The following is a 25,296-nucleotide window of genomic DNA, read 5'->3' as shown; positions in this document are numbered from 1 at the left end:
TTCCTTCATGGCATAGTTGTCGTTGCATGTTAATCATACTTCCACAGCTCCTCAGCATTTTCTATTTTCCTCTGGTCTTCAACAGGTTGAAACTATTGGTGATGCATACATGGTTGTAAGCGGACTTCCAAAAAGGATTGACGACCACGCTGCTCAGATAGCTACAATGGCCCTCGACCTTCTTCACCTGTCTGGCAAGTTCAGGATCAGGCACTTGCATAACATTCCTCTCATGGTTAGGATTGGCATCCATACAGGTATGGAATGATTAAAATACATAAAATTACACACTGGTTTTTATTTGAATGGTCGTCCATCTACAAAGTGTTTGATGTTTGATTCAAGGTAAGTCATTGTCTAGGGATGATGCAACAAGTTGTATCAAGCAGTCACACAAAGATGCTTATTAAACATTCATATTCACAAATATTCTTTTTTACTTTTATTGTCTTTTGCCACTTTGTGATAATTGTAGTGTCATATTCATACATATACTCAATTAAAGTACTATAATGAAAACCTGTCAGAAATTTGACCTAGTAACACCTCAACTTAAAGGACTACAACTTAGTGGAATTTTTGTACTTACCAGCTACATCATTGTCGTTACTTTTTGCTGTCCATCATTTTAGACATGATAAGTTTTTAGATAAATTTCTTACATTGAAAGGTAAGTGCAAAGTCCAGGTTAATTTAGGTTAGGAACTATGAGGAATTGCTGTTAGCTGTAGGATACTTGAAAAATATCAAGTACAGGCTCTAATATAGGGGGTTTGTTACTTGTGAGAAAGTCAGACCCCATTAGTGTCTGTTAAGTTGAGGTGCTATATAGGCAAACTTTACAAATTAAGAAAATAGTACATGTATAGAAATAGTATTGTGGGGCTTAAGCATCTTTAAGTAATGAGACTGTACATATTTTTAGAAAGTAAATGGTGTAGAAAATTCTAGTTTCATAACAGAGAAGTTATGTAGGACAATCTGGCCGTGCTTTCCCACCAATTCTGAAGATACGCAGTAGAATGCATATATTTCCTTGTTAATCATTAATAACCCTCATATATTAGTTTCATTCAGAACTTCCTTGATAATGAACTATTGCACAATGGATTTTTGTGGCCAAAGATGTTTTGTTTTGATTTCAGGTCCTTGCTGTGCTGGTGTTGTAGGGATGACAATGCCCAGGTACTGCCTCTTTGGTGACACAGTCAACACAGCTTCAAGGATGGAGTCTACAGGTAAACAAAACAATTTTATAGGAAACTTGTACTTTTGTGTATACTGTAGTAGTCTTACGGTGCTATGAGAGTAGTTTGATTGACTTTCTGATGGTGTAAAAAAGTTAGATATGGTTTCAGAGTTGAAAGTATGAATGCAATCACTTATTTTTTTTTAATCATAACTTAGAGGAATGGAATCCATTCCTCTATCTGATTTACATCATGATTATTATTAGTGTTTTACCGTACTTGTTTTGTACTTATTATTTTTATGCATGTATATATTAGTTCTTTTAGACAGAAAGTTTGATTCCACCAACAGGTTCAGCTTGGCGTATCCATGTCAGTGAACAAACTTCATCTGTTCTTAAAGAAGCTGGTGGCTATCATCTTGAATACAGAGGACTGACCAAGCTAAAAGGCAAAGGAGAAATGCCTACTTACTGGCTCTTAGGAAAGGATGACTTCAAGAAGGAATTACCTATGCCACCAGAAATTGGGTAAGTCACAATTTCATCCCCTCATTGTTTGGCCATCGATTGATCCTTCAGTGAGGAGTGGAAATAGAAGCAGTAGACAGTTTGTGTGAGAAGGAGTGGTAGATCTGAGGGAATGAATGAAATATCAAAGACAGAAAGAAATGCAGCTTTGATACCATTGACATTGTTCCAAACCAGGCACACTGTAGGCAATATTTCTTTCAGGGCAACTGCTCTGGAGCCAGCATATATTTTCAGTATTTGTTCCCTCTTTCTCTAGGAGAAAATGGATTGACCATTTTATCATTCCAAGTCTTTTTCATATTAACAAAGCTGTCATATTGGACTTTTCCATTTGAATAGGTTTCATCTTCTCAATAATAATAATAATAATAATAATAATAATAATGATGATACAGTGTAATTCAGAACATGGTTGTCCTATTTTCAGTGTTGGGTTGGCCCAGATAGGAATGGGAACTTTCTGAGAAACAACATAAAGAGGAAATCTAATTTATCTTTAGTTGCAACTTTTTTCAAGCATTGCAACTGACTTTGATTTTTTTTTTTTTTTTTTTGGCAGGGCAGAGAGAATTTTTATGGTTGGCTAAGATTGGAGAACAAATCGGTAATATCAGTTTTACCCCTGAGAGAGAAAAGTACTTGAAAACTAAAAGAGAGATTAGTGTGCTTGTGTGAAAAAAACAAATTCTTTTGTCATTTGAGTATTTCTGAGTGATTCTAGGAATGTAGTTTTGTAAGAGTTATTGTCAGTATTATTTTAGTCAAATGTTATTAATACTGACTTAGCATATTATGAGAAGATTATAGTTTACATGGGAACATATATTCAAATTCATTGATAAATTTGACCTTTTCACATCTTAAAAGTATATATCTTACTACCCTTGTAAATGACCTTTGAAAAAAGTTTTCATAGACCGAAAACTTCCATGAATCAGACCTTTTTTACATGTGTTTAGATCTCCATGATTATTCATATTAATAAAATATTTAATTTTGACAAAAACTAGAGGTATTTATTTCATATTAAGTAATCAAAGCAACCAAGGCTTTCTTCTAACTTTATAACGCTGATTAAAAGCTTTATATAAAGAGGCAGTGCATTAACTTTATTTTCTTTCTTATCTGCTGCACAGGTATACACACAGGTGAGTTCATCAGTAAATTGTGCTGAGTGACAAGTTTTGTGGTAAGTGCTCAATTATATGTTTTGCTGACATCAGATCTGCTTGTAAGTATTGCAAGTACAGTATTACCTTCCTAATGCCTAAGAAAATTGGCTTTAACTGACTAGTGTGCATATGTGTTCAGTACCTGGTCTTATCCAACTGTTGTGCTCATACTAATTACAACAGCTGCTCTACTTAAGCCTAGTCATATTCACCGTTCCATAATAAGATAAAAAAGAAGACTGTCTCCATCTGTGCTGTGTTAAAGGATGATGGTTTTCCTGGCTAACGCTAGTTACCATTCCTTCAGCATTACATCATCAGCTATTCTTGTCATATTTAAAACTCAATAATTGTCAGCTTGGGCTACCAGCATTCTTCCCAGTGCCTTCAGTGTTTTATTCCTCACTTGCATGATTTTATCATGGTATAATATATTGTTTATTTATCAATTTAATTTTTTCAGTGCACTGTTTTAAGAGCCAGGATCACGTTAAAGTTGAACATAGTAGGGAAAAAATTAAACAGACAGACCGGTTTTGCTGCCTTTGTAGCTAGATGACATCTGATAAGCAGTCATAGTAAAATACAGTGTCAATACAAGAAGCAAAAAGAGCATTTAATGTAATGAAAAATTTACTGGTCAGTATTGGTGTATGTATGTGAAATGTGGATGATTAGTAAGATAATGGAATGGTAATTGGATGCAGCAGAAATGTGGATGTGGAGAAGGATTTTTCTGTGTCACTGATATTCTGACTGGCCAGTTCACAGGCTTTCTCAGTTCTTTGCAGATTGCAGAAGCCAAAATCAGTTCTCTTCCTAATTCCACAGAGATGGAACATGTCACAGAGGACAATGCCTTGCCAAGCAAGCTTCCACAAAACAGAATGCCCATTTATTTATCAGCCATGAATAAATTTCTTTGAAAATCTGAGCCCTGACAAATTCGGGTAATCAACATCATCTCATTAGCTGGTGCCTTGAACTCTATCATTAGCTCTCTTGAAAGATATACGTTCTCTGTACCTTCATTAAAATGGCTTTTTGTCATGTAGGCCTCTACTTTGAAAGGATTTTCAAGGTAGGTTATAAAAAAAAGATAAAAACATTGGACATACCCAGGTCAGTGACACCTGCATCTATTCAAAGGACATTTTATAGTTTTCAGTCTTTTTGCAATCATTCTTAGTTTAAGCCCTTGTCTTCACATGCCAAATGTTACGCTACTTTTCTTTCATGACCCAGTTTTATAGAAATTGCAAAAGAAAAGTAACACAAGTTAGAATGATCAGGGTCTTGGTGAAATCAAGTAGTATCTCCAATTCTTGTGTCTGGATTGTTTCCAAAGAATCCTTCCCTCTTTTAAGAGGTAGTTGTGCTATTTACATGTGTACACCTTATTCTTTTTCCTTCGCCACATTTTCTTAGCTTTCCTTTAAGACTAGTTTACATTCTGGTATTTTAAACTACTGTATTTACAGCGGTTAAGAATTTTGTTATCCTTGGGGGTTTTTTGTTTATTCAGAATTAGCTTATATAGAACGTTTTGGATGTTATGCAGTATTAAGATTTGCAGTCGTTTTGACCTTTAAAGGTTTTGCATAATTAAGATATGTGTGTCATATAGTATCGTGACATAAAATAAAAGAATAATTGCATGAAAAATTAGTCTTCCAAACTGTATGAAAATCAAATTGTTTTCAGTAATGATAAAACAGTTACTATATACCTGGTAGTATGGCAGTAGTCATTTCTTGCTTTTAATCAACTTTTCTTTTTGTGATTCCAGACTCGATGAGGAATTAATCCGACTTGGCCGACAGCATTATATGAACAGAAGAGATTCTACAGTTGAATCCTTGACAGGAATTAAGGGATTCAGCAGCATACACGCTGCTAAAATGCAAACAGATCCTCAAGAAGCCTGCAGCAGTGTTATGGCTGAAGCGGAGAGAGCTAGCTGCTCAAGTGTAAATGAGTTTCTGCCAAGGCTTCCAACAGTCCAACAGAACAGCTCAGAAAGTGAAGAATGTTTACAATCTGACCATGAACCTAAAGCTGGTGAACCTAGTTACTCAGACTCTAGTATGCCAAATGGAAGAACTCAAAAGGAGCCTCCGAACGTAGTGGTTAAGGAAAGTAACAGTGCCAAAGACGTTAAAAGCTCAAGTACAAAGTCGGTATCAAAATCAAACTGTATTAGAAGCAAAAGTGACAATGCGATGCCAAAGAAAGAAGTATGTGATAGTGTTGCAGTGCCAAAGATGAATTCCAAAGATCAACATGTAAGACATAAACGCTCTGCTTCCAGACCCTCAGTACCTTCCACTGGTGTTGTACAGAATCATATACCCCAGGTACCAGTGATTGAGCTTCAGGGCAGAACAGTTATATCCAAAACTCCTGTCAGCTGTCCAGATACACCCCGCAATAGAGCAGTGCCTGCTTCATCCCATCGTGTAGTCTCTAAGAGCAATTCTGCTGATAGCAGAAGCCATATAGGTCCAGAGGAACTGGAGGAAATGGTTGTTCGAGGCTCTAGTTGCTCGCCGGGACCAAGACGTGAGTCATGCAGAGGGTCTTCTCCTCCTCTTCTCTGTCACAATAAGATATATCCACATCAAGCAGGACCAGTATCCCCCATAAGAGATCTAAATAGACCATTAGCAAGCCCTGGAGATTCTTGGAGACCTCATCAAAGGCAGCAAGAAACTGGAGCGCCAAGTGGAAAGCCAACATCACTTCGTGGAGTGACTGCAGAGTGTGAAGTCCATCCTTGTAATGTTGACCCACCTTCCCCCACAGAGTCTACCATGTTGTGACCCAAGCCTGGTCAAGTCTTGCCATTTCCTATTTGCCTTACTGTATTTCGAACTTTGGCATCATTCATTACTAATCTCTCTTCGTCCATCCTTACCACTACAAGAACGCACAACAATCTGTCATTCTTTCAAACGCTTTGATTATCATTATGCATTACATGAGTTCATCATTTCATATCCGTCTCACAGTCACTAACAAGGTTCTGCAAAAGGTTACCAGTCCCCTTGATAGAGGTAATGTCTGTTCTACTTGCAAATCAAGTATCTTCTTATACTTGATTTTCAGCCAAATTCCTAAGAGTATGTTTGAGTCCTATACTCTGTGGTGTTTACTAAATTTTTTCTTTCCTGATGAGCCTCAGACAGAAACTTTATTCCATATTCATCATATTTTCCTAAGCAAGCTTCATATTTTATATAATTTATTCTTTCATTCCAAATCACACTGATACCACAGCCACAACTTTCTTAGACTCAACGGCTCCACCAATTCTTGATGCATATCACAGGTATCGTCACCAGAAAATAACAAAACATTCAAGCTGTTCATCATGCTGTTTAGGAGGAAAACTTGAACATTGGTGAAGCATTATTCTAATAGCAATCTTTATCAACAATCAAATCACAGTTGTAGTCTGTTCCAAGTAACTTCTTTGTAAAAAATAGTAAACCATTGTCTTGCATCATTTTAAAACTGCTGATTGCACACTTTAACAATCGGTATTTAAGTTGTTATAAATTTTTCATATCAGTCAACTGTGTTGAAGAATCTGAACTCCTTTGATTGAGGTCATTTTTCTGACTTACCTTTCTTTCAGCTTTAGTCAGTTTATTTTCATCTGACAGTGCCGTAGAATTAGGTTTTGGTCATTTATGTCAGGATCGTTTTCAGTGTCTGATTGGTGTTATATTCCTGGTGAACACATATGATGGTTTAGAAGTCCCTTTCTGTGTTATTTTGTTCTTTATTATTTTACTCTTCAAGATATAGTCTCTTAACACCATCAGGTGAAAATAAACTGACCATAGAATGACCAAGTTTTGTGGGTTATTTCACTGTGGTTCTTTTAAGATCATGTCCATGATAAGTGTCACAAATTTGATCGAGCTGTGAGAATACCTTTTTGCCATTTTAGCTACAGTAGAATTGTCATCCAAATTGCTTTACATTTTGAAAGATAATCAGGTATCTAGAAGGAAAAATGTTCGAGTCCTTTCATAGTTTTTTATGAGAGAAAAAAATACTGTACTGCAGCAGTAAGTTAAACATTTTTCCCTTTTATTATTTCTATATTTATCAAACAGTAGGTTTAAATCTTTATTTGTCTTAAGGAATGCTTGATGCAAATTAATTGAAACCGATGGTTTAGCTAACATTTTTTGTTTACCCGTTAAGATTTTTTGTGTACTGAGCATCAAATTAGGAGTGCAATATATTTGCTGTTTGGCTATCACATTTTTGCTGTTAACTGGGCAAATTCTTCAGAACTATTCTATAATGAACTTTATTGTTTATTTAATTACCTTCTCTCCTTAACCTTGAAAGTTTTATTATGAGTACTAACACAGTAGTCTCATTCTATTATTATAAAATTGCTAGGAGTGACTTTGTGAATGGTAATAATTTTGATGCAACTAAGGAGGTATCCAACCAAGATAAGTTGGTCTGAATATCAAGGCAGGCAATATTTTATTTAGAAACAAACAATATGTGACCAATGCAACAAGTTTAAAAATACCAAAGAATTTCAGTCACATAAAACAGTTCTTCCTTTGGTAAATTCATCATCTTTTGGATGCCATGTGATTGGTATCAAACTTGGCCAACACTCCATAAGCCTATAAGTAAAATTTTCAATTGAAACTTTTCTCATTAAGGGCATAACGCCAGTGGGAATTGAGCTGCTTATCTGTGGAATGCCTGTGGATGGGCATCATGGAGAGTTGCAGAATCCTATACAAGTCTTAACCTTCATTCCCTCAAAAGAGGAAAAATTACCGATTATGTTTTAACCTTGTTTTCCAGTGGAAGTGATACTACAAAATTAAATACTATGAGACATCAAGTTTTGTTTACATGCAAATAAAATAAAATCTCAAAGAGTAGATTTTTGATAAATTATCTTATTACAGGCAATTGATCAGGAGACAAAATGAGATACAACTAGATACAGTAACAAATTGAATACTCTGCTGTATGTCTTTGGTATGTATGTTTAAAGTTATTTTCACACCAAAGAATTTATTTTGAATACTTTTAGACATTGCTTACTTATACTGTATATGTAGTAGTACTGTAATAGCAACAGTAGTTGAAATTTAGGTTCATTTGAAATAACTAGTAGCAAAGTACACTAAATTTGCATTCAAATCTAACCCTAATTACATTTTCACCTTTCATGTCACTGGCATTTGGAAAGTCTGGTTTCTATCCCATAACTTAATGAAACTGTGTGTGTGTGTGTGTGAGTGTCCTCTGGACATTGAGGTAAACATCAGCTTCAGCTGTTTGTTGAGCAGCCTTCTTGTTGCAAGGTTTTCTGTGCTTTCTTGCATACTTAGAATATTTTAATCATTTGAAAATCACCCTTGTGGTAACTTTTATAAATGACAAATGGTCATTTATCTTTTTACACAAGGAAATGACCAACAAGAATAATTTTTAAAACTTACCTACTAAAGACTTACTTTAACAGAGGTCCACAGGCCCTGCTGCATTTTCAAGCGTGAAGTTAAGATTTTACTAACATATTCCTGTGTCAAAATTTGGAATCCCATTGTGATCTAATCCTGGTGCCTGGGTCATGGTTTTAACAGTCTTTATATTACACTCCATGAAGATGACTGTACAGTATGTTCATTTAACAATCTGCATCTTTGTTCTTGAGATTTTTAAGGATTCTAATGCTATTGTATATGTTATATTCCCGTGTATAATGCTGAATCCTTGTTGTGACATTCTTGCCCCAGAGGCCATGGTTTGAATACACTTGATTCTACATTATATAAGGAAGCTTTAACATGAGATTTTTGTATCTAGCCCTGCAATTTAAGAGAAGTAGATTTATACATGATCCCACCCCATTTTTATCATTTCTTATTATCTCTCCATGGAAGAGGGTGTGGGCCTAATTGAGAAAAACTTTAATCCTCCATACCCAAGGATGCTTTGTAGAGAGTAATCTGGCAGTTTTGAAGAAATAGAAGATGCAAAAGGTGTATGTCATAGATACATACCTACGTACACAGACAGATGCCTGACAAACTTTGATGATAAAAGGGAACTTGATTTTTCTGCTCAGGTCTTCAGTTCTACACAGTTCAGAAGGTCATAACTGTTAGGAATGCTGATATTTTGTCCCTGATTTTATGTTTGTTTTGAAAATTAAGCTTAGGTTTGTATCATGAGTGAAGAAGTCAGCATTTTTATTGTCCGAGACTTACAAGGTGCAGGTTGTTAGGGATTTAATGGACAAAACAGGCTAAATGCTTTTAGTAAATGTGTTAATTATGACAGTCTGCAGGACACCACCTGCTCTGTCTTATTCAAAAATTTTTGGAAGTTAAATCCTTGAGCAGTACAAAGACAACACATCTATGAGGAGTTGGGCTGCATTTATTACTTCAAATGCCATGCATATACTTTATTATATTGACTACATAAATTATTGAATTGAGAGTGAAAACAATACTCTTTGAACTGAATATATTTGCTTAATTATGTATGTTTACTGTACATAATTGTACTAAATGTTTTTGACTAGTTAATATTCAATGACGAAAATGGTAAAAGGTAGAATGAGAAGCAGATGACAAGGATACCTAAGAAAAGCTATTTTGACTACGCTGTTCAAGCTGTGAAGCATCTTAATTAGGAGTAACTCATCTAGAGAAGTTTGTGTTTAGATAAACCATTTAGAAATGAAAAGAGTTATGGCACGTAGGCAAAAAAAGCTTGGTAAACAATTTCTTTTTGTGACATTTCATAATTTGAGTTTGGCCTTTTTAAAGTTTCTGAATGTCAGAAAGTTTACTCACGGCTGCAGGTGTGGAATTATGTTATTACATCCCTGTATTATCACGTCTTGCACATTGGCACTTCAGCATCTCCCAGATTCAATAAAAACCATGAAGTACCCCACTTAACTTGTGTCTTTCCTACACTTATCTGTGATTATTCAGTGTTTAAGTAAATAATAACAGAAAAATGTCTTTGAATAGAAACAACATGCCCTGTTTAATGCATACTTAACTCCTTTCTCCCCCTGATGATATACGCTTCCATTTTATAGATACAATACTGATAGTCATTCATAGAAGAATATGTATTTTGTTAATTTACTTCTCTCAGATGTCTATGTATTAGGTATAAGATATGTTTTTAAAGGTTTGAATTTGAAGAGTTAATATATCAATGAAGTTTATTATGAACTGTTCTTTAAAATTATGAAAGATGAGTAGTTTGTAGTGTACAATTTTGTACAATGGTTTAATTTTTACGATTTTGTAAACATGAAGATCATTACCTGTTGTAAATGAACATTGCTGTAAGCTTATAGGAAACTTACAGCACTTAACTAGTGTATCTATTATCACTACCTAGAGAGCAACTGTGTTGAGAGAGTGATACTAGTTGACGAGGTATAAAAGTCTTTTGTGAAGTGGGTTCAGCTCATAGACAATGTTCTTTAGGAAAATTAAGGAGTAGATAAGTAACAGGCTTGTATATGTTGCCAAAGTACATGTACATATTCTGCCTCTCTTGAGTTCACTTTCATTTCTCTAATGTGCTCAAATGAATGGAGCATTTATTTCTGGGTAGCGATATTTTGCCCATCACATTGTACATAGTTAATGATACTGGGTAGTGGAGAAATAAATGTACGTCGAGGAATAAAGATTACAAGCTGAAACGAGAGAGCTGTCTGGGCTTATAACACTTTAGGAAAACCTTTGCCCCTTTTAATTTATGAAAGGAGGCACAGTTAAAATGACTTCTGATAGTTACGAGGAAATATTTTCCCCCTTTGGTGCAGATTTGTTATCTTCCTTTTGTGTATTTAGTTTATTATGTCCACTTCTTACCTATTATGTCCACTTCTTTCCCGTCTTTATAGAAACCTCTAGTGTTGAAAATTTTTGGGAAATGATTTCATTTAAGGACTACAGGAATTCTGTCAGTGTTCCTTCCATTTCTGTTTTTATCTTTAAAGTCTTGATATATAACTGGAGCTTTGTGTATAGAAACATTCAGTGGTCTGATTAAACTTATCAGTAGTGATATGTAGAGAAGTATTAAGAAAGAAACTCATCCTCTTAGAAACATGACTGGAAACTTTCAATATCATGAGTGGAAAATTTTTCCATGTAGGTTGAAGACATTTTTTTTAGGTTGTAAAGTAGAACTTTTCTTTAATTATCTGAAAGGTATTTTGTGTATGGAGTGCACAAGCATACCATGTATGTTTTAGGTTTGTTTACTAGTTTTTTCGCTATTTATCTTTTGTTAAGGAATGAGATGAAAAATAACATCAATGTTATGTGCTGTTTGACATCTAAATGGTGGTTTGAAGGTCTTTTTTTTTTTTAAATATTGAGTATCCAGATAAATATAGCTGGAAGCTCATTGAATTACCCAGAGAGGATTAACATTTTCTTTTTACAAATAAATAGCTGACATTCTTAATGGTATAGAAAATGTGGTGTAGGTCTGTACCATACTAGCAATAAAAAATCATCAAAAATATAACATTAGGGATACATACATGTCTGTAAAAAAAAACTTCATATGCTTTTATTAAAAGAATAGAGCTGCTTCTTATGTACTTTACATCATTTGAATGAAAATTGGTTGTTAAGATCCTTAAGGACATTCATTATTTTCTTATAGAAAACTATTTTTTCTAATCTTGCCCTGTTCATGCCTTCATGTAACCTTCCTCACTTTGGAAAATTATTTTTTCAAGTCAGTGAATAAAAATTGTTTTTAATGAAAATTTTCTTAGACCCAGTCTTTAAACTTAGTTGTTAATCAGAACAGTCCCTGTCTCACTTTTTTCAAAGTTGCACCTGGCACAGTAATGTACAGTATACATAATGCATTGCAATGTGTAGAATGACCTCTTATCAGAATCACAGTCTGAAGGATACATGTTGGGAGGTATCAAGACTAGCATGTTTTATGGAAATAAGAATGGCTTCAAGTGTATATACATACTTGTGAGCAACTAGAAATAAGGTAGAAAGAATGGCTTCCAGTATGCATACACACTTGTGAGTAACCAGAAATTAGGTTTATTACACAAGACTTTATCTAAGTTTGTTAGACATGCTTTATTTCATTGGGAACCAAAAGCAAATATTGAACTCAAGCAATTGTGACAAATGGCCTCATGAAAAATGCCAGAGATGAAAATTAAAATCTTTATTCATTTACATTTTTAAATTATCTGCAGTAGATTTCCGTGAACCTATATCCGAAAAAAGTAATTTCACTAATATCTGTCATGTGTTGAATATTTTTCTGCAAATGAAACAAAAAAATATGAAATTCAATAGCAGGTTTTGAGTGATATTAAGATGTTGATACGCAATAGTTACCCCAAATAAAAAAACGTTTGTAAAGAAGTTATTGTACCTAATGCTTATGATAACACTGGAAACATTACATCTTAAAAGAATCGTTGCAAAGGATGGAAATGCATAATGTAAGCCATAAATGTTAAAAATGACATATAACCATTCTAACATGAAAATGCAAATGTGATTAACAGTAGTACTCCAGTATTGGGAGTATAGGATCTCACTAGAACACAATATCAAGCTGCAAAATAAAACATAAATTAAATGAGAGGATGACTTAAGTCTTGAAGATATGTTTACGGAGAGCTGGAAAAAATTCTTTGTGGACATCATGAAGTCTTTTATTACAGAAAACTTTCACATAATCCTGTTATTAGCTTTGCTTGTCAGTCACTAGAACCAAATCACTTTGATTTTGGGAACCTTAACGGATTTGGTTTAGTCCTTAAATCTACTTATTAATGAATGGGATTAAAATCCTGTAATACAAAGCACCTTTACATGAAGTATGTACTGTATGATGATAATTGGACCAAGCAGTGATTATACAGAAATGGGAAATTTTGTTGTGCTCAATTAAATGTAGGTTACATTGAGATTATTTCAGTAGAAGTAGCATTTTCATTAGTGTAAAAGTAAATAGTAATATGCTCTCTCAAAGTCATAACCTAATATGTAGTACAAGTGGAATGGTTATCTATTCAAAAATGACACGCAAAAGTACTGCAGTAGTGTTTTTTGGCATATTGTCAGGCAGCCTTCCATGGGAAAGCATTTTGATTCAGATATAACATCTGAAGACTAATTTCTACATCTAGAACTGACAGCCAAAAGTTTCACCAGAAAACTAACCTGTGTACTCAAAAAAGGAATACCATCCACTAGATGAAATGTACAGTATTGTGAATACTTACCTGAATTACCTTGCAGCATTCTATGTCAACATTTGTTAGAGATCTAGCTGAGTTGCTTTCCTTTCTACAATTGCTTTTCCTAATATTTTACCATTTTTATGAGTAATTGTTGTTTTATTTTTATGGCTTCATAAGAGTCAAATTAATTTTTTTTGTTCCATCTGAGATACCCCAGCATGGTTGCTTTGAGTACACATGAAAGGGACTGAACATTAGACACACAAGTCAAATCCTATTCCAAGTGGCTCAGGGTAATTCACATGAATACTTTGAGTGTATCCTTATGTATGTACATTCATTTCCTGTTCTGACTAAAGTTAGACCCAGTATGGGACAGACGACTGTAGCTTCATTGACACATTCTAGTTTAAGCTCAGTTTATATGCTGTCGCCATCTCATTCTCCTCCTCCTATCCCTCCTGAATTGATTGGAGTAGGGAAGAGGGAAGTTGTACCAAAATCAACCATATTGTGTTTATTTTATTCTAGCCATTGAGTTTATTGTTTCATGTTAAAAGTTTATTTATGTCCTTAATACCAAGTGAGAAGGAAGCAAGTTACTGCATCTGTTCAGGATGATACCAGATCATAGGCCCTGGTATCAGTTTTAATGAGCTAGGATGTCCTTAACTTTCTTGTGTATCAGGTTCCCTTTAGAGAAAAGGCAGTAAAAACTTTCTGGGCTTCCTATTGGAACACAAATTAATCCTGATTGGTAGTTTTGGGATCCTGTAATAAAGCTGCAATGTCTTGTGCATCATACTGTAAGTCATAAATGTGGTCCGTATTAGGAAAGTGGATCCATTCTCCGAAAAGGCAAGGATGCAAATGCAAATAATGTTTCCAGATATAATAGACAAAAATTTCAGCTATTTCCAACAGTTTCAACACTGAGCAGTGACTTACCACAGGGAGAAAGGCTTACCAGGTTTTAGTATCAGCAACACAGTACACTGTACATCAGTGGTAATCACAGCTATTACCAGCCTGCACAATGTATAGTTATTGAAAGTTCTTGCCACAGAGTGTAGTCAGTCTCATCTGGGGAAAGATTTCCAATGATAAAAGAACATCCCACTTACGAGTTTTAACCAGTCTATTTCCTGATTCTGATATTAAAGTAATAGTCATCCAGTATTATGCTCCATGTCCTCCCTCAGGTATGTTGGGATTGTGTTTGTATTTTCAGAAGGCTTCCTGATGTTTCTCAGCAGCCAAGTTCTTCAGAAATAATTGGGATACACAGGTTTATGTTAGGGACATTATAGAGCCATGCTCTGGATCCTTCCCTCCCAGCTCCACTTAGCACTGGCCACCAGCACAGCTCATGAAAATAGTCACGACAGAGTTCAGGTTTAATAGCTGGACACAGAGGTGCACTTGATTAATGACTAGTTTTGAGATCAGTATCTGTAGTGAGTGAACATCATAAAGTCAGGACAAATACCCACTCACAGGTTTTACCTGGTTAGATATATATGTACAAGGCATTCCCATATATAAAAATATAATGTTTGATGGGGAATTTTCATTTTTAACATAAATCCATCTTAATAAGAAAGCAGTAAGAGTTCTGTGGCCAATTTCCTTTTACCACTATCACAGACCGGAAAGCCACATCATTCTCCTATGGAGAACAAAGAAGATGGTACTTCTGTGTTGAGTGTTAGAGGATCCTCTAATAAAACCAGTTGTGTAAAGCACTCCCCCTTCCAGTGTCCATGAGTATCTTAATAAAAATGTCTAGCTTGGGATGGGATTTCCATAGTCTTGCGCTGAAGAAGTTAAGGAAAGTGATCTGCAGCCCTTTTAAAGTGCCACACACTTTTCCTGGATCTGATTTGTCAGATCCCATTGGGACCTTTGTCAGGTGAACAATGCTGATTGGATCAGATTTTTTTATTGTGACTGAGTCACTAGATCTTTTGAAGATGCGCACCTTACTACAAGAGAACTTTTTCTAAAGAGATCACCATAAGAGAGAGGTTCTCTTCACGGGCTTCATGGCCACAACAAGCAGGATCACTTAGATTTAAACAAGTTAAGGATGACCCTTTCTTGTTATATATAAGAGAGGTTTGTTTATTTTAATCCCATATCCAAAGTTCTTTGTCGAGAAGGATGATCTTGAGGCCCACTACAAGGAAATTATCATTGATAAACTACTACAGACCTTTTCTAAATTTCCCTCAAGTGGGAGGCTGTAGAAGCTAGCTCGCATTGATCTTTTCAAGGAGTTTCTTGTCTAAATAACTGAAGACCTTTTATGCAAGGAAGCTCATGATAACAGAAAAATGCTGCCATTGGTGCCTTTATGGCTTTTTCCCTGTCATTTCCAAATCATTTTAGCATTTGCTAATTGCATTGTACACCCTTATTTGCTTTTTTTGGCTCTCTATCCTCATGGAACCATGCTGGGTAAGTTTATGATTCTGGTTCCCTGCATTAGGTGTTCTTTCTTGATCGTAAGGTGCTTTTCCAAAGAATGCTGATTGAATCTGTTCATAAACAGTCTTTATAAACATCCAGACCCATACCTATTTACATTGTTCATATGTAGACATAAAAGATTATAGACTGGTACTTCTCTAAGAAGCATGTAAGATATGTCTTGATGGAGTATTTTTTTATGTTTTGGGCAGACCACCATTTAGATATCTGACTTTTTTAAAGTTATGCTGATATAAAGATGACAGGTTGTCAATCCACTTTTGATTATTGATTAATATAACCAAAATTAGTTAATGAAATGTTATGTTTTTGGTGTGTTTCTGTTTGTTCATACCTGTACTTTTAGGGCATGCGACAGTTGTACAGTACTGTATAATCATCTGTATTGTAATTGACAGAAAAGAAGAAAGCACGTGCTGCAGATCAAAATTACTGGTAGGACTGAAATTCTTCAGAGTTTTAGAGGATCACCTTCTTTCCAAAAGAAAAATATATCTTAGTCCTTTTGATAGGTTATCTACTTATATGAGTGATGGGTGTATTTTTTCATTGTTAGTTTAATTTTGTTTCCAGTGGAGATTTATTTTTCAAATGGAATATAATTTCAAAGGAAAAATCCATTACTGATGTGAAAATAATAGATGTACGGATTTTATCAGTTACATAGAGGCTGATAAGTCATTTAACAATGTAAATCTTCAAAATGATTAAGATTTGCTTGAATTCTTTTCTTAATTTCAAAGTCAAAATAATGAATTCAAAAACTGTAATTGAAATATTTGTAAATACTGCTGTAGTTATAAGCTTTGGCACTTTCATGCTATCATCTCCCCACAAAGGCAATAACATTATGAACTGAACTCTCAATTTATTTGTAATTTTTGGACTCATATTACAGGTCATTACTTTCAGTCTTGAATTTTACTTAGATACCATCACTCTGTGATGAAAGTACTTGAACCTTTAATGTGAGAACTTTTGGCACAGCTAAAGTAGATCCAATAAGGATTACAATTACAACACAGCAAATTTGTAGGATCAAAGTGAATGATATATGTAGAGGTACATCCTATTAACGTGTTGCTGTTTGGTCTGCTATGCTATGTGGTATTTTCAATGTGATGGAACAATCATGTCTAAAAAAAAATTTACTCACTTTGAGGTTCTTTATAGTCCTTTATGAAGTTAATGTTTACAGAGCTTTGACAATCATCAAAGAACATTAAGAAGGTGTCTAAGTAAAATCAGATTCTTTCCTGTTATATGCTTCCATAATTAAGGACCATTAAATTGTACTTGGCAGTTTCGTCAGTGTGGAAAAGTGCTTGTACACATTTCTCTGTTATTCGGTAAAACATAATTACTGTACAGTACTGTATTTCTTGACTTTAGTTACCTAAAACCATACTGTATGAGTATTTGGTACTTATTTTGTTTCAGAGCACTGTCTATGTAATTGGCAAATACTGTATCTTTGTATCAAAGCACAAAAATTGAGTCCTTGGTTTTCCTTATAGAGCAAGAATGATTATGATGCCCTACAAGATATAGTAAGCGCTCTTAGTTGCAAAGTTATAAAAGAATGCGTAACATTTGCATTATTTTTTCATAACTACCACCCAATCAGCTGGAATGCTAGAATAATTTTTTAAATGTTCCCATGCTTGTAAAGATTTTGTTCATTGAAGAGCAAAAGGTTTTAAGATTTTTTTTTCATAAGGAAAACCTTTCTCTTATGTTGTGTGAACTCTTGTTATAAGTTGCAATCTAGTATAAGGGTGAAGGAGGTTAGGTATAAAGGAGCAGGTGTAAAAGATTTGGTAGTGACATAAAAATTAACCTTCTTATGGAGTGGAGGTAAAACAAGACAAATTGGAGCTAGTGCACTGATCCTAAATGAAGTGAGGTGATAGAAGTTGGACAGGTAAATTAAAATATGATCTTTATGACAATTTTCCTAGGAAAGAAGATAATGAATGCTTTCCCAGTACATGCACCACAGAGAGGGAGACAGTAAGGGAATAGAAAGTTGTTTTGAGAATTAAATGGTAGGATATTGGCTATGAAAAGAGAAATCTGAAGACCATTACAAAAAGGAAAATTATTTAAAGCCCCAAAACCAGATATGAATTGAGCATGAAAAAAGTTGGAAAATATTGTCCAGACAGTAAGATATAAAGAAACAGAGGATTCATTGCAATATGAAAAATGTGGTGAGTCAAAATTGCTAGAGCTTACAGTGAAAGTATGGAAGATGTTGCTGGAGCAACAGTTAAAAAATCATTGTTAGAATTTCATTTCTGATTTTCTCATTATTTCATTTTCAAGATGGTCACTCCTTCCTGTGTTGCATGCATTCCTTTTTAATTTTGGGAATGATACTGACATTCTAACCATTTTCCAAAAAAAAATAGGTGTGATTATTCTTCTGAGACAAAGTGTATATATTTCTCTGGTATTAGAATGGTCTTTCTAATGATATAAATGCTTACTGTTAATTCTGCCATTCTCCAAAATTCTTATATGGTTTACCAGTAAGATTTCAGATATATTCTTACTTCATTTGTATTGGGAAAAAGCTTAATCGGCAGGAAGTTATTTGATATTTAGATATTCTGTAATAGAACATCTTTGCCGATATTTTTGACATTTTTTAATTGAGTTGTATTTTTACTGTTATTACAGTACCATGAAATTGCCTGTCTACAAATAAATAATAAAAAAATTTGCGGGGAACATAATATGATTTTTATATACTGTAATATTCTTTCTATTTCAAGTTGATATTTGATGTTCTGTCACCTGTAGTGAAAATTCACCAGGTAACATGATATCACGGACTCTGGTCAGCTCTTGTGTGTGGTTTCATACCTTTTCTCCTACCAGGTGTATATAGAAGTTGAATTTCCATATCAAAGTTGCTGCTGTAAATAAGGAAAAGCATTTGAATATATGTTGTGAATGACAAATTTTTAGAAACACATGTCTAGAACTTAGGCAGGAATTCACTGGAATATACTGATATTCATTTTTATTTTAGTTTCGGGTAACATCCTTTGATGAAGTTTGTCTCTGTGCCAAGAAGTATGTTTTGCGAGTGCATGTTTTATTTTTTCTTGTCTTTGTTTCACTTTAGCTTTTACATCTTTTTCAGTTTACATATCTTGATTGCTTTTTATTGCCAGACTGTTTCATTTTCTCACGGTTTGGCTTAGTTAATGCTCATTAAATCTTTATGATTTATTTGATTTGTCATATTCATTTTACATTTGTGACATTCTTTGCATGAGTGATTCTTTGCATTTCAAGGATTGCTTGTGTGGTATGTTCTGTTTGTTCATGCTTAAATACAAGCCATCTTTTATTCATTCTTTAATCTGCTGGTAAGGTGTGAACAGAATGTTCAGTATGGTTATACTCTTATAAGAGACACATTGCTGTAATATAAGCTATGTTAACTGGAACAGTGAACATTTGATTAATAACATGGATACAAATAACATAGTCGAGGTGATAACAGTAACTACGATTGAAAGCAAGTTCATTTGGATATGTAGAACTGGAATCAAAAGTTAGTTTATTTTCTATTCCCTCATATTTATTCATTCATCACTTTTTCCTATAACTTTTCTCTCTCTAGAGGCTGATTTCCCTTTGGATCCCTTTTGGGTTTGATTGTTGACTCTCTCCATAAGAGTTATCAGCTGAAGATTTAAAGAGGAAAGAAGGAAAAAAAACATCATACAGACACCATACCATCATGAAATAAGCACCAGACACAAATGACATTACTAAATTTTGATTTCTGGCTAGTAAAAACAAATGCATGTTTCTGAACTAACTGTATAAGACATTTAAGGGACATTAAAAGGCACAGGAGATTGACTTAGTGACATATGTAGTCATGTTGGTGCCAAGACCAATGGGACAGTATGACTGGAGATAGTCTCTGGGTATTATTCTTTAGAATTTCCATGGAACTTGAAATTGGTTTTGATGTTTCTAACAAAGTCTTCTACTCCAGAGTGGATTGCAAGTGACAGAAGCAAAATCACCTACAAATGTACCCTCTTCCTTCCCAACTCTTGCTGTAGGAGAAAGATTCTGTTATGATAAAGTGGAATTAATTAAAAGTAGAATAATGTCTTAGGCAAGTCTTTTTACACAGTTCTTGGGTGTTTTTCCATTACTTTACTGAATAACTTTTGAGTCACTAGCAGCTTTCACATCACACTTCAAATAATTAGATCAGTTTCTTACATTTGACAAGTGTTAAATTTGTGAGATGTTGCCGACTTTCTTGTGGCTTTACAACTTGCTCTTGATTGCCCAAAAGTCTACAGTAGAGCTAATGTTCATTACCAAGAAGGGCTGTAGCTTGATGTGTGAGTTCTTGACAAGATGTTGTTAACTTCCCAGATAACTTATACTACAGGTTCTAGCTACCAACACCTGCTGGTTATCCTAAAGAATTTTTTCTGTCTTGTTCCCCATTGCCCTGTAAGCCAAGCTCCTAAGTTGAGATTGGACAGCTTAAAGCAGCTTACAAATATTTCCTTGGCATCATCACTCCCAGCAAATTGCAGATGATGGACTGATTTTCCTCCATTCTTTGTGCACAGGTATATGTTAATTAGAAAGGTATATTTGTTTGGAAAAATATAAAAATTAGCAGTTATAAAAATTCATATAGAAGAAAAGTTTTTGTAACATTAATTTCCCCCATTCAAATCCAGCATATTGGACATTGCATGCATATGAAAGTAAATTTAATAACAACAATATGTATAATACCTCCACACCAATTCAGTAATTTTCTATGGTTTTACAGCTTACCAGCAGATTAGGGGATATGTAAAATAAGGCTGTGTATATCAGGATTTAATTTATCTAGTAGCTTGCATATGCCGCCACTTTAGTGCATACAAGATTACGTAATACCCTGCATAAATTCCTCCTAATTTTGCTTAAAAATTTTTATACTATTAATGATATGCATCTTGTCTGAAGTAGTAAGTAGTGAAAAGTAAAAAAAAAAAAAATTATGTCCAGCTAATTGTTACATAGTATTTTTAATTGTTGTGTAGAGATAATCAAAATGTGAAATAGGCAAATTAACAATATGTGATTAATAGTATAGTTCTTTATCCACAGCTTTCAGTATGCTCTTTCATTTCTTCAAGTTTGTCATAACATGGCAAGAGTTTTTCTTATTCTTACTGAACGTTTTACACATGGACAACATTCACTGCAAAGCTCTCTCTTCGTTCCTGCATGAAATGGGTACTTTGAAATTGTCTTCATGTAGGGAACTCTCGTAGACATAGTTAGATATTTTTGCTACTGTATATACTGTCGTTTGGGAAGAGTAAAGTGTACCTGTTTTCAAAGATGATAATTTTTTACTTTTTAGTAAAACATCAGTTTGTAATCATTTTCAATTTCAGTTTTATATACTTAAAATCTGGCTGAGCAATGTAGCATTAAATGCTGCTCATAGATTGCTCTTTTTTTGTTATGTGATTTTATGACTAAAACATGGTAACGATATGATCTGTTTTATTAGTGCTGACAGTAAATATCCACAGTTGGCATCATTGTAGCCAATGGGTGGGTGCCCAGCAACATAAGCAGCCAATCATGATTAGCTTCAGTGATATCTTCAGCAGATATTCCCCGTCAGCTCAGAAAAAATTATAACCATGTACATTAATTTCCATTATTATTTGAGGTATTTTCTGTACATTTCTAATTTAGATTTTTTATTGTAATGGATTATGTGGGTCTGTGGTGATTATAACTGTAATATATTTGGGTGTTTCTCTTGAACTGTGTGTATGTGTCCGTATGGCTACGTTTTTATGAGGCATTACTGCTAGGTATATGTTTAATAGGCCAGTTTTGGGTGTTAAAAAAAGATAATATTGTTAACATTATATTTTCATGAGTTTATTAGAAACTGGAAGACTGAAGAATTATAAAATATGAATCAAAGGTTATATTTGATCTAGTGTGAAGACTCAGCCATCCATAAATTAAGACATCAGATAAATTCAAGGTAATGAAGAGGTGTACTTGACATTGTAAGCAGTATTAGATTTTTAACCATGGTTTTCAGAGTTCACTAAAGCACTTCAAAATATGTAGGCCTAATGAATATGTAACTGAATGTCCTCTTTGTGTCACTGGGAGACTGTACGTAACTATTCTTTTGTTTATGTTTTGTATTTCACTTACATCACTAAATTGCAAACTTCTTTAGGAAATGTTAAGCATACTGTAGTGGAATTGTTTACTCTTCACTAGAGGGAAGACAGAGTGGAAAATGTAATTACTTGGGACCGGTATTAAAAGACATTCAGTATCACTCAGAGGATGCATAATGTTCCACAATTTCAGTTCATTTATAGTTTTTTTTAGCTAAAGGTAAATATCTATATTCAATTTCACTGAAGTTAATTGTATCTGAGTGGCAGAAGCTCATGCTTAGCGCTCATTACTGGTGAAATGTGATATCAGTTGTAGATACTAACCATCAATTCACACAAAGACTATAATTGTCCTATAACTAAGATCAAGTTAGTATCCACCACGGCTTTGACTTTCAACTGACATGGACGAATACAGCCTAATTACCTGTGAATTAATCCTAATATAAATTTGTACAACAGACCCAAACTGTTCCGAGAAAACAGTTAACATACAACTTGCCATGAAAGCCATATCTTTTAGTGGTGGATGCTACTTTATGGGACAATTATAGTTTTGTGTAAGGTGAAGGTTAATGTCCACAACCAATATCACATTTCACAAGTAATGAGTGCTAAGCATGAGCTCCTGCCACTCAGTTACTATAGTTAACTTCAATGAAATCGAATGTGGATATTTACCTATAACTCTGTAAAAAAAAAAAAAAAAAACTATAAATGAACTGAAATTGTGGAACATTATGCATACCCTGAGTGATACTAAATGACTATATTGACTATTAATACCAGGCCCACGCTAAGAAAATATATCAGTCCCAAATAATTACATTTTCCACTCTGTCATTCCTCTAGTACAGAGTAAACAATTCAATTACAGTCTGCTGCAATTGCACCTGTCACTAAACATCACCAAAGAAAATCCAAGATATGGTTTTCGTTCAAAATCCAGAATACAGTAATCTTATCAAGGAAAAGTTTCATTATTTATTAAAGATGAACCAAGATATATACTCACTACAGTATTCCGCAAAAAGTTTTAATAATAAAAACAGGGTTGCGAGTATAGGCAAAGTATTTGTACAATCAGGGATTGTAAGTTATCACATGGATTTCTCAGGAGCAGTTGGCATTAGCAAAACACCACATACTATACTTACAAAAAAATCAGCATAGCCAGAACTCTATTAACTTAAATACATTTTTAAGTGTTCTGCAGTGTGACATCAGTAGTTGAATAATAAGGGTAACTAATTTTATAAAAACAGTGAAATGAGGTCAGGTTAGGTTGGGCTGAGACAATGAAATTAATTTCTAAATTGGTCTGTATGATGCAAAAGCGATAAGTTAAAGGCTAAATCTAAACCTTTAAGCTAAAACTTTAGTTAAACCAGGATTTTCACAACATACCGTATAAGTTGTATCTCCAAAGTGGACATACTTGATTGGTTACTATTTATAAATATGTTTAGAAGCAGTACCAAAATATTGAGGATTTTCACTGGTCAACCTCTTATTTTCTTACCATTTTTTATCATTGTTCTGTAGAGCTGTTTGGCAGGATCCATCAAACGTGTAATGGGATTAACTTGTAAAATTTGATTGTCATCCTTAAGAAACGTATCAGTTTATATGTTAAACTCTAGTCGCCCAGAAAGCGGCACACAAGAGGACAGGTCAGTAGCAAGGATGTCCACATGAAAAGGAAAATGTAGGTCCTTCTTCTTGGAAATCAGGATGAATGTCATTTTACTGAGAGAGAGAGAGAGAGAGATAAATAGAAAGAGAGAGGGTGAAGAGCACCTTTAGGGCTAACAGACATTTACTGGGAGTTTTAGTACTTTTTAGGTCGTGCTAAAATGTACGGCATTTGGTATTTCCATTTTCTTTTGTTTCAAAATGCGTAAAGCGTTGTTGGTTCCTTTCTTGTAATAAGGTTTTAAGCACCTTTTTGCATTATGAGGAAAATTGACCTCTGTTGGAATCAGTGTTCCAAGTTTCATGTATTATTCAGTAATCAATCATCCCATTTATTATATAGATAAATCTCTCTCTCTCTCTCTCTCTCATCATGACAGGAAATCTGTTTCCAGTGCTATCTTTCTCGCTGCCATCCGGCACACAGTCTCCCATGTTATAACAAAGTCTGTGATCAAAAACAATAATATTTTCTTAAGAACTAACATTATGTAAAAAGAAAATTGTGTGTTAATAAATGAGAGATGTATAGGTAATTTGGTTTTCATTTCCCAGTGTTAAGCTTGTATGATCTAATTAATTTCTGTCTTCGTAACAGGTTAAATTCAATGCATGGTGCTGAGTGACTTAAAAAACAGATGGTGGCAATTGTTTTCTTTTAAGCGTTATGTCTCTCCACCATTCTTTGCCAGAAGACGATAAATCTAGCACTGTAAACATAAAGGACAGTCCCTGGAAAGTATTTGTAGTAGTATAGGCCTACAGCTAAACTGTGGGGAGATTGCTAATACACTGCTCAATACAAAGTAACCTGCCTTGCTGTTTTGCCAGAATTATACAACTGGGGACTCAGAATTATTTTTTTGATTATACAAATTCAGAGCCTTGTTCTGAACATTATATTTGGGAACGACTTAAAAAGGAGTCAATTTCTCTCGTAAATGGTACTAATTATTCGTGAGTTTCAAAATACCAGTAATATGATGAGCCATTTTCAGAATCTGTTTTTGCGTACTGCCTAATGGAACTTATCATTTATCTCCGTATTAGTTTTTTATATTGATGATATCAAATGAGTAAACATAGATAATCTACAACTAATATTTTTTTTAAAATATGGTTGACTTAGTTGATTTAAATCTATGCTTAGTCTAACAACAAACAGGTTATTTTTATGACAATTTTGTATCTTGTTCGTTTCAGACATTTTCTAGTGCTAAACATTGCTGACAGTGTGTTAAACTTGCCAGTGAATGAGGTCTCCAAGTATTTATAAATGCTATGGGAGCAGTTTCTAAGTAGATTTGTGTATGCCTTCATCACAGGCTTTCTACGGCAATGCCCTCTAATGCAAACCAACAACTAATCAGCTCTGAATTCGTGAGTATGATAACACTTTTTTTTTTTTTTTAGTTAAAGAGGGTCAGTCACTTAATTGTTGACACCAGCTTTAAATGGAAAACCATGGACACACAGTTGTTTCGGGGCCTGCCACGTGAAAGTAGATTCCTATGACTCATGAGAATGACCTTATATTTACTGCAGGCAAGGTACTTCGAATATACAATATATTTAAAGGACCATGACTGCAGTCTGCAGGTAAAGTAACCAAGAAATGAGCGAAGTATGGCTCGAATGTTTTCTGCCTCACTGTGCATTGTGGAAAATGACCCAGCACTGCATTATTGATCCATGTCTCATCACATTTATTTCCTTCAAATTATGATG

The 25,296-nt window shown here is 34.2% G+C and overlaps 1 protein-coding gene across 1 annotated transcript in view; it reads left to right on the top strand.

Annotated features, from left to right (window-relative positions):
* LOC136856618 (uncharacterized) overlaps positions 1–23,910 on the top strand; it is a 707,676-nt gene extending 683,766 nt beyond the window's left edge. The window contains exons 19-22 of the mRNA XM_067134550.1: positions 86–257; positions 1,146–1,238; positions 1,543–1,720; positions 4,685–23,910. Coding sequence (XP_066990651.1) covers positions 86–257; positions 1,146–1,238; positions 1,543–1,720; positions 4,685–5,717 — 1,476 coding nt within the window. The 3' untranslated portion in view covers positions 5,718–23,910. The remainder of the gene's footprint in view (positions 1–85; positions 258–1,145; positions 1,239–1,542; positions 1,721–4,684) is intronic.
* The last annotated feature ends 1,386 nt before the right edge of the window (positions 23,911–25,296 follow it).

Source organism: Macrobrachium rosenbergii, chromosome 36 (genome assembly GCF_040412425.1).
Source record: "Macrobrachium rosenbergii isolate ZJJX-2024 chromosome 36, ASM4041242v1, whole genome shotgun sequence".
Taxonomy (NCBI): domain Eukaryota; kingdom Metazoa; phylum Arthropoda; class Malacostraca; order Decapoda; family Palaemonidae; genus Macrobrachium; species Macrobrachium rosenbergii.
This window is presented reverse-complemented; position numbering and strand designations above follow the sequence as displayed.